The sequence below is a fragment of the Podarcis cretensis genome (assembly GCF_951804945.1).
Source record: "Podarcis cretensis genome assembly, chromosome: Z".
In the NCBI taxonomy this organism is placed as follows: Eukaryota; Metazoa; Chordata; class Lepidosauria; order Squamata; family Lacertidae; genus Podarcis; species Podarcis cretensis.
In genome coordinates this window covers 13,519,217-13,529,722 of record NC_137184.1, presented here as the reverse complement: position 1 = coordinate 13,529,722, position 10,506 = coordinate 13,519,217, and the positions used below count along the sequence as shown (strand labels likewise).

Sequence of the window (10,506 nt, the reverse complement as noted above, 5' to 3'; positions counted from 1 at the left end):
GCGGAACTTTACATGTAAAAGGTCCCAAGTTCAATGGCATCTCCAAGCAGGGCTAGGAGAGATCATCGTCTGCAACCCAGAAGAACAGCTGCATTGTCAATTCAAACAATACCGAGTCAGGGGCCTGAGTGTCCTCATGATGAGAGCACCTGGGCAGGTTTCCCCCTCACCTGGCGTGCAGTCCTTCGCTGGCCATGCCTTCAGTCTGTTTCGGGCGGGAAATGGAGCAGCCTTTGCTCTGAGAGGAAGTGTAGCTCTCCTGACCCCACACTGGTGGAGGGGTCTCCCCGGACACAGCCTTCCTCTCCTGCTGCATGGAGGACTGGCTGTTCTGCTCCTTCGACAGGCAGCTGCTATTGGTCAGGGAATCCTGCTGGACTGCCGGCTTCATGGCCCCTGTTTTGGGACAGAAGGAGAGATAAGGAGAGGAGGCAATGGGAAGCTTGGGAGCCCAAACTGGGTTCTGAGGTAGAGGCACCCAGGAGGCCCCAGCTTCTGTGTGAAGGGCTTGGAGAGACAGATGCGAACTCCCCCCCCCCCAAATGTCTGAGAGTGACTGTTGGTCAGTGAGCTACGTGCATGAATGGTCTGACTCAGTCTAAGGTAGCATCCTGTGCTCATCTCACCCCAGTCCCGAGGTGCCCTCTAACTCTTTCCCTGGGGAAGGCATGAAGGCTAGTAACCTTTGAATAATTAACTGCAATTTGGAAAACAAATGAACAAATCAAACCAAAAACTATTAGAGCAGTGACAGCCACTAGTTTGGATGGCTTTAAAAGAAGATTAGACAAATATCTGAAAGATAAGGCAATTGATGGCTACTAGCCACGATGGCTACCTGCTACATCCAGTGTCAGAAGCAGTGTGCCCCTGAATACTGGGAACTGCTGGGAATTACAGGTTGCGCTCCCATTCTCGCTTGTGGGCTTCCCTTTGGGGCCTCTGGTTGGCCACTGTGAGAACACGGTGCCAGACTAGATGTGTCTTTGGGATGATCTCTGAAAATGTTTTTATTTGTTTCCATATACTTTGTGGAACATACATTAGAGATCTGGAAACTTCCTGGGTTCTGTTCTATTGGACCCTGTGTTTTACAAAACATTAAACATTTCTCAATGACCCTTACCTCTAAGTCTTTAGTGGCGAACTGGATTTAGCTGGAAGGCTTAAACCTTATCTCTCCCCCCCCCCCCAATATCCTGAAGGGTCCAGATTTACCCTTACAATGACATCAGTGCACCAGCCTTTGCTCACATGGATTATCAGCTCATCACCATGGCTTACAAAGAGATACAGAAAACGGGGTGTACAGAGAGCAAGAGGAAAATGAAAGCAGGCAATCAGCTCTAAACCATGGTTTGCCTCTTTGAAAGCTAAACCATGGTTGCATTCTAACTCCTGGTTAGCACAAACTATGATTTGGTGCAATTTAACTAAGCACTGGTGTTTTCTTCCTTTTAAGAAAACATTACCTGAAGGATGAAGGGCTGAGGGGTAGAAATCCACTGGGGGGTGCCCCTGGACTATGCGAGGGTCCATGTAGGAAGGCATCATCATCCAACGGGGGTCGAAGCCCAGCATCTGTGGATGTGGTGGATAGAAGGTCCGCTGAGGGTGGGAGGAGGGAGGATAGACCTGGGACTGCGGCCAGCTCTGCATTTTGTACAGCTGGTCCTTAAGAGGGAGAAAAAAAACTAAATGGGCATGGAGTGCAGGTGCCTGATTAGCCCCTGAATAGAAACCACGTTGTTGGACTCCCTATTCCCATAATTCTATGCCTCTGGGTTAAATCAGGTTCAACCCCCAATGGCATCTCCAGTTGGCGGAAATTCTCCCTGCCTGAAATCCTGGAGAGGCACTGCCAGTCAGTATTGACAATACTGACCTAGATGAACCAATGGTCTGGCTCTATGAGGACTGAAATCTTACTCTATTTTTAGGCGATGGTCAGGGCTTTGCATACAGAAGGTGCCAGAGTAGTTTAATAATCCACCCATACTCCCAAGCACTTTAAACATTCACGGCTTCCCTCAAGGAACTGTAGTTTGTTGTTAGAACTTATTCCAGAGCTACAGTTCCCAGAGTGGTTTAACAATCAGTCCCTCTTCCCAGGGAACTCTGGGAGTGGTAGTTCCGTGAGGAGGAACAGGGGTGCTCCTAACAACTCTCAGCACCATTAAACTACAGTTCCCGGGATTCTCTGGGTGAAGCCGTAACTCTTAAGGGTTGTGAGAGTTGTTAGGATAACCCTACTCCCTTCTGGGAGCGGAACAGGGAGGTGGTCTCCTAACAACTGTCAGAACCCCTTAGCCAGCCACAGGATTATTTGGGGGAGGCCATGACTGGTGAAGAGGTACCACAATGCTTAAAATATACAGTGCGGCTGTGGCCAACATAACATGAAAGAGAGTTCTCCCCCATGGCGCATAGACACACCCCTCCAAGATGAACGACGTGTTTGGTGCAGTGGAGGTTCTTACATGCTGTTGCTGCTGCCGTTGGAACCGTGGGGGAAGCAGTTTCGGGTACTTGCTGAATTCCTGTGCGGGGGACACGGCTTCTCGGAGCTCCTCCTCACTGCTGCTCCGGTGTGCTGCTGACGTGGCCAGAGTTTCCTCCTCCAGGTAAGCAGGAGGGGAAGAAGTTTCCTGGGTATGAAGCTCAGGGTTTGCTAAGGAGAGAGAAAAAAACCTTCTTAATAAAGATGCTCCAGGCTAAGCACCTCTCGGCTGGCCTAGATGCCCTCCCCTCGCCCCCAAAAGCAGGGCATCTGTTTTGCACGCAGAGGGCCCTTGGTTCAATTCCCGGCATCTCTAGGTAAGACTGGGGAACATTCTCTTTCTCAAACCCTGGAGAGCTGTTGCCAACCAGTGTAGGTAATACTGAGCCAGAGGGACCCATGGTCTGCTTCAGTGTATGATAGCTCCCTTTGGCCTCCCATGAATCCAGCCAGTGGAGCCCTACCTCTCCGGGTGGCATGGCTGTTCTCCGGCGGACTGGCCATCTCCAAGGTGGTGGGCCTGGGCTCTTCGTTCTCCACGTGCTTGTGGCCGTCTCCAGCTTTCTGTGCCAGCTTGCACTTCTGATCCAGCTCCTTCAGCTTGGCAGCACAAGCAGCCAGGCGCTCCTCCCGCGCTCGCCGCTCCTCCTCCTCCCGCCGCCTCCGTGCCCGCTCAACGGCCTCGGACATCTCAGAGTGGACAAACTTCTGCCGCAGAGGGAGCTTCTCCTCCTTGTCCTCAGAAGACTGCTGCCGGAGGCCCCCCAGTGAAGGTTTCTAGCACAGGAGGTGGGGGGGGGTGAAGAGTAAGAAGGTCCTTACAGTGGTGAACCACAGTTCAAAGGCACTCGCACCAAAGAGAGGGAAAATATGTACCAACATCTCTACACCAAGCAGGAGAAATCTGCAAAGATGGGAAATGTGCTCCCTTTTCTTATGTTTATTTGTTCAGGTATCTATACACCACGTTTTTGTACCTTCCTACATACATAAAAGGGGACGCAGGTGGCGCTGTGGGTAAAAGCCTCAGTGCCTAGGGCTTGCCGATCGAAAGGTCGGCGGTTCGAATCCCTGCGGCGGGGTGCGCTCCCGTCGTTCGGTCCCAGCGCCTGCCAACCTAGCAGTTCGAAAGCACCCCCGGGTGCAAGTAGATAAATAGGGACCGCTTACTAGCGGGAAGGTAAACGGCGTTTCCGTGTGCGGCTCTGGCTCGCCAGAGCAGCGATGTCACGCTGGCCACGTGACCCGGAAGTGTCTCCGGACAGCGCTGGCCCCCGGCCTCTTGAGTGAGATGGGCGCACCAACCCCAGAGTCTGGCAAGACTGGCCCGTACGGGCAGGGGTACCTTTACCTTTACCTTTTACATACATAAAAATGAAAGGCTGCGTCCCACAACCCCCACTGGAGAATCTGTAGTGCCTGAATTTGCATGAAGTCAGGGTGAGATAGGGGAGCAAAAGAAAAGGCAAGCTGCATAGCATGGCAGGGAGGGAGGGAATGCGGAAATGCAAAAGGGGCTGTGGAACAGAAGGCAGGTGGCTTCATAAGGAGGCAGAAGACGAAAAGAGTGCTCAGTATTTGCAAAGTGTTGGAGGAGGAAGACGTAGGTCACCATGAAGGTGGTTTGTGTGGGGGGAGAGTTGCAAAAAAGGGAGTGGGAGGAGACATGGATGTGGGGTGAAGGTGAAAACAGCTGTGCGAAGTAGGATTGAAAAGCAGAAGAGAGAAGTGGCTTCAAAAATAGGGCTGGGAAAGTGAGAAGTAGATTCAGTAGTTACATGGAGCAGGAATGGGAAACTCTAGGGGCTTAATGTGGAGGGAGTGGCAAGGGGGTTGGTGAGCAGAGCAAGCAGGGGCCCAGCCCCTAGTGTAACAGACAAGCATAATACTGTGGCATACAGCATAAAGAAGTAATAGCAACCCATGTATGTATGTGATAGTATGTTCATACATGTGCATATCTGAATGTGCAGTGAAATGAGCAATAGATTAATAAGTAGGTTGTGTAACTTATTTATATATACTCAATATTCTTTTTTTCTGTTCCTATTTAATCATTTTTGCATTTCTACTTTCTATATTGAATCTGTGTAGCAAAAATGGGGGGGGGAAACAAGGGGAAAAATATAAAAAGAACAAAAACATAACATTGCAATAGCGTCAATAAAAATGTTTGGTCAAAAATGAATGAATGAATGCAGGAATGTATTCTGGTTGCTTTTAATATGGGGAAACACTCAAGCAGCCTGGAAATGCATACCTCACATTAGCACAGTGCAGGAAAAGGTTTTTAATGCTATATGCAAAAGCCCTTTTCCATCTCCTTCATAGCAGCCACAACATGGCACACTAACATAGCAGTTGATAATTGCAAGCCACCTTGCTGAGCAAGCCCACCATACCTGATAGTCTGAAAGGGGAGCCCAGCCATTCACTTTCCCTGAGGGAGGCAAGTTATCTGGTCCTTTACGGATTGGCCGAGACAGGCCAGCCAAGTCGCCCCAGTTCTTTGCTTCTTCTGGGGGGTGCCTGGCCTCTGTGCTGTCTGCCGAGCTCATGGAGAGCTGCCGCTGTCTTCTGGGGTCCCAGGTGTTCCTGTCAATTAAGACACATTGGATGTTAAAACAGCACCAACTGGACTTCAAGCGCTCTCTCTCTCTCTCTCTCTCTCTCTCTCTCTCTCTCTCTCACTCACACACACACACACACACACATTATTTCTATCTATTTATGCCACACATATACACACCCCATCAAGCCATACAGAGGCTCATCAGGACCTAAAGAGAAGTGGAAAATCTTCTCCAAACCTGCCACTGCAGAGAAAGGCAAAGTACAATGGGGCAGAGCATCTGCATTGATTGCAGAAGGTGCTAGGTTCAACCCCCAGCTTCTTTAGGCAAGGCTAGCGGGGTCCCTTGTCTAAAAACCCTAGAGAGCTGCTGCCAGCGAGCATAGACAATATGAAGCTAGAAGGACCCTTTTTCTGACCTTCCTGTTTTTAGCCAAGAAAGGCTGTAGCTCAGTAGCAGGGCAAGTGCTTTGCCTGCAGGAGGCCCCAGGTTCAATCCCTGGCTTCTCCAAATAAGGCTGAGAAAGGCTCCAGCCTCAAACCCTAGAGTTGCTGCCTGTCAGTGCAGATAATATGGAACTGGACTGAGCATTTCTCTGAACAGGTATAAGGCAGCTTCCTATGTTCCTATCAACTGCAGTTGTTGAGGACAGGAGCGGAGGCCTTCTGCATCGGGGTGGGGGTACCTCAAACCCTTGGGACTCTCCCAATGCCACACACTCCTGTTCCCCATCCATTCATATCCCTCAACTGCTTCCCTTTGACTGCTTCTGCCTGGATAGAATGTCCTGCAACTGTGATAATGTGGCTTGCTTGCCTGGTTGGAAAGATGGGGGGGGGGCAGTGTATATGTGTACAGACACCTCTGCAAGGCAACCTAGCATAGAAAGGTGAGAGTCACGTCCACTGCTCTGTCCACTTTTTCATATGGTCACATGCACCCCTGGCATGCATGCAGCCCCCAGAGAACTGCACATAAGGAAAGGCTGCAGCGCTTGGGAATTTAGTCAAAGAAGAGATGACATGATTGAAGTTCATTAAATTTTGCATGGCATGAAGAAAGTGGGCGGAGAAAAACTTTTCTTCCTCTCTCGTAACAATGGAACTCGGGGGCACCCAATGAAGCTGAATGTTGATAAAATAAAGACCTTCACAGAGCACACAGCTGAACTACCGAACTTACTCCTGCAGGAGGCAGTGTTGGCCACCAATTAGGATGGCTTTAAAACATGACTGGACAAATTCATGGAAGAGAAGGCTATCAACAGCTGTGATGGCTCTGCTCTGTCTCCATGGTCAGAGGCACTAATGCTTTTGAAAATCAGTTGGGAAACCACAGAAGTGGAGAGGGCTCTTGTGCTCAGGTCCTGCTTGCAGTTTTCCTCACAGGCATCTGGTTAGCAACCGTGAGAAAAGGATGTCAGACTAGATAAGACAAATGAGAGCATGGCCTCCAGCTGAAAAATATTCCCTTCTCCTGCTCTGTGTGCAAAGCAGGCCTCACTACCTTCTGCCTCTCTCACCCACATTCATGGGCACAGCAACCTCTCTCTGTGTTGGTTGAAGGCTAAGCTGCGGATTCCCTGTCCCACCACTGCTCTTACCATTTTGGCCTCCCGTCCTTATGAGTCTCCTCCTCCTCTTCATCTTCGCTGAACTTCAGTTTCTCAGAGTAATCCACTTCGTCGTGGATCCCTGCAACAACAACAAAAGAGATGGAGGGTGGTTAGCTCACTTCCTTGAAATTATCTGCACATCCTACGTCTGGCTGGGCCTGTCACTCAAAACCAACAGGACACAAAAGGCCAAAGATCTCAGAAACCAGCTCTGCAGTAACTCAGAGGAGCAGGGCTTTTAGTGTGGTGCCCATGTTCTGTGGAATAGCATTCCTCTCAATATACAACAGGCGCCCACCATCTCCACTTCGCAGAAAGAGCTTGAGGCATTTTTGTATCGACATTTTTTCCCAGCTGGATAAAAGGGTCTTTACTACAAATGTTCGCTGATTAGGGGTTTAGGTCTTGTTTTAAATGTATTTTTCATTTCTATATTTTTAACTTCTTTAATTTCCTTATGCGTAAATTGCCTTGAGCTGGCAATTTATAAGGCGGTTAATGGTAATAACAAAAAATATCAGCATGGCCCCTGGATTCCCTCCCGCTGCACATAGCGTGCACTGCTTAGGGACTATTAAAATATTAAGCTGTTTAGAAATGCTTTTAAATAAACAAACAAAAATAGTGAAATACCCTACCGGTTTGGCACTAGAGAAAGACGTCACCACCTTCCATCAATGCAATGCTTTGGGGTTTTTGTATTTTTGTTTTACTATAATCATGAGTGGGCAGAAGGAGAAGGGACCCATGTGAGCCACCAAGGGAAGGGGGGGGATGGGACCCAGAAATTGAAGACTACATCCTGGCCACAGAGCCCAAACTCACACAAGCGGGCCTTTTACCTGCCCATCCATCGTCTGCATCATTATCAAGTTCATCCAGCCCCTTCAGGTTCTCTGCGTTGATGATAGTGGGCCGGGGAACTCGCTCCCCTTGCGGCCGGGCAGGGCGCAAGACCCCAAGCCGGTTTTCTTTTCTGTGGAGGGCAAGGCAGAAAGATATTGTGTGCCTGCTAAGGAAGCGCGCACAGCCAACAAAGGGACAGGGTGAGCCACCTAAAGTAAGCAGCGAGGGCTGGTGCAGCAAACAAGGTGGCCACGCTGTGCTTGCTACTTCCTGGACAGGTCTCAAGGCCAAGCAAGCCAAAACATGAGCAATTCACCAGTGGTATCTTCCAGTCGTAGGAAAACTTTAGCCTATGGCATTTCCGAGACGTAAATAGCACCCACCCCTGTGCTATTAGCCTTGGAAGTTATCATTGCCATCATCAATATAACCCCCCTTCATCAGATGGGATCACAGAGTGATGTACAAATGAAACAAAATACACAAATGGGATGTGAGCAGCAGGGTTAAACCCCCTTCCCATTGCCATGGCTGTCATTCCATCACCTCCCCCACCTCCCCAGCGCTGTTTTGAACCAGAGAGAAGTACGTAGTGTCTATTTTCTTGGCCAACCTGGAATATTCCAACACCTATCAGTCCTGGCCAGCATGACTATCTTGGAATACAACACCCCTCAGCCCTGACTAGCCCAGTCATTTGTGGACTAATACTCCCATCAGTCTTGACCAACACAGCTATCTTGGACTATAACTCTCACCAGTCGCGACCAGTGCTGCAGCAAAGGCTCAGCTGCTGTGACAGATGAGCCAGTTGTTCTGATAACGCTCCTTGCCTTTAAATAACTTAAGAAAAGCCTTGCTGGATCAGGGCCACGGCCCATCCAGCCCCGCATCGTCTTCTCACAGTGGCCAGCCATATTCCTGCGGGAAACAGGCAAGCAGGACTCGAGCAAAAGAGCACTCTCCCTCCCTGTGGTCTCCAGCACTACTGGTCTTGGAAACAGAACACAGCCATCATAGCTGTCTAAATAGCAACAGCCTTACCCATCTTGGTCGTTGGTCTGATATTGTCTGAAAGGGACACGGGGCTCCAGGCGAAACTGTGGGAGGGGGAAGGACCCGCGGTCCACCGGCCCAGGAGTCTCGGATGGTTGGTTTGAGCACATCTGGAAAGAAATGAATAAGAGTTCAAAACTCAAAAGTTCAAAACACAAGTGTCAAAAGAGAAAGCAAGAAGGAGAAGACTCACAAAAGCTGGTAGCATGTCATGGTAAGTTGGGGGTTGGTAGGCATTGGCCATGAACTGCGAAGCCCCCTTGCGGATCGGCTGAGTAGAGCGGAGAGAGGGCTCCTTAAGGTCACTGGCGTTTGCTGAGGAGGGGGCTCCGTCTCCTGCGCTGGAGGTCTTGCAGCCCAGCTCAGCCAGGGAGGCGGTCAAAGATGCAGCAGGGGTTATGTTTCTGCCGCCGCCCTCCCTCCAACTCGTGACATCTGTGTGGAGGGGAAACCACAGTTCTAAGATGAACATTATTATTATTATTATTATTATTATTATTATTATTATTATTATTATTATTATTAAATTTTGTATACTGCCCTATACCCCCTCCCTAACACATTTTAAAAGGACATTGGATGTGAATGTTAAAGAGGAATGTTTTTGTCTGGCTACAGCTGCTGCTGCTGCTACTAGGAAATATAAAGAACAGTTTGTTTGTTTTGAAAATGAAATGGCTGTATTGTTACTACTTATCACCTCCCATGCTCTTAACTCAATCCACAGGTACCATTTGAAACATTAAGGCAGTGTTTGCCAGCCTGAGGCCCTCTAGACATTTTAGACTACAACTGCCAAGACCCAGTCAACATGGCCAAGAGTCAGGGTTGATGTGGACATATAGTCTAAAACATCTGGAGGGAATCAGTTTGGGAAAGGCTGCTTAATACTGGAAAACAGCAGCTATGGGCCCTTATATCAGAGATGGGGAGCCAATGGAACTCCAGATATTATTGACTATAATTCTCATCATCCCTGGCCACTGAGGGCTGATGGGAACTGGAGTCCAACAGTATCAGGAGGGCTACAGGGTCGCCACCTCTGCCTTATATGAATGTATATGAAAGCCTTGAATCTTGCAGGGAGTACGGTGGAGATATGACATATTGAATTCAGAAGGTTGGCTGCTTTATTAATGGGAAATGTCAACTCTTAGGAGTTCCACATTGTGAAAATGGCAAATAAACTAGAACTCTGCTTCAGAACTAGCAAAATACACCACTGTCTGAACACACAGCTGAGTTTTTCAAAGGTTCCTATCAAGGGAAGCTGGTCAGCAGGGCAAGGTGGGGCAGAGCCCTACCAGAAGCATTTTTTCTGTACCATAATCCATAGCATTAGTCCAACAGTCCTAGGTCTCCCCCCCTCCCCCCCCCAGCCCCAACCCTATTCATAAACTTCCTATAATTCAGAGACTCCCTGGAGTATTTGCTGTCCATTTACTCTGCTGGCCAATCACAGCTGTGCACAATACAGTAAATCACAAACATCACTATGGCCAACAGGTTCCACCTTTCACCCATGTCTCCAAGCGGAGAAGGGGGAGCTGGAGGTGCCAAGTGTTCACAGTACCCTTGTAAGAGACAAGGACAGAGAGAAAACACCAAAACAAACCGGCTGTCCTCTAGGCCACCCACCAGGCCCATGTTCCTAGTGTTGTCTTTTCCATCTTACATTTCCCTATCTTGTGTCCCTGGACTCAACAAAACATTTCTCTGCAAAATCAACAATCTGAAACCTTCCTTCTCTCGTTTGAACAAGTTTGATTAACTTATCCATTTCTGTCTGATTCCATATATCTTATGAACAAATTCCTTTCCTTTTTGGAGCTTGCTGACACTTCTGTTTCTGAGTTCACGCTGGGTTGGCAGCTACCAACAAGATGTATTCTTGTGATTTGTAACCATTTGTAACC

At 48.9% G+C, this 10,506-nt stretch overlaps 1 protein-coding gene across 13 annotated transcripts in view; it reads right to left on the bottom strand.

Annotated features, from left to right (window-relative positions):
• The window catches only part of PRRC2B (proline rich coiled-coil 2B), a gene marked incomplete at its 3' end in the record, with an annotated part of 67,611 nt that overhangs the window by 34,164 nt on the left and 22,941 nt on the right, over nucleotides 1–10,506 (bottom strand). For 12 of the 13 annotated variants that reach the window (XM_079962516.1, XM_079962508.1, XM_079962505.1 and 9 more), the window contains exons 7-15: nucleotides 8,784–9,025; nucleotides 8,579–8,700; nucleotides 7,531–7,664; nucleotides 6,677–6,767; nucleotides 4,903–5,095; nucleotides 2,965–3,277; nucleotides 2,481–2,671; nucleotides 1,473–1,674; nucleotides 171–396 (exon numbers count right to left, since the gene is read on the bottom strand). In XM_079962516.1, the coding sequence (XP_079818642.1) occupies nucleotides 171–396; nucleotides 1,473–1,674; nucleotides 2,481–2,671; nucleotides 2,965–3,277; nucleotides 4,903–5,095; nucleotides 6,677–6,767; nucleotides 7,531–7,664; nucleotides 8,579–8,700; nucleotides 8,784–9,025 (1,714 nt within the window). The remainder of the gene's footprint in view (nucleotides 1–170; nucleotides 397–1,472; nucleotides 1,675–2,480; nucleotides 2,672–2,964; nucleotides 3,278–4,902; nucleotides 5,096–6,676; nucleotides 6,768–7,530; nucleotides 7,665–8,578; nucleotides 8,701–8,783; nucleotides 9,026–10,506) is intronic. The other variant, XM_079962513.1, reaches the window with a different exon arrangement.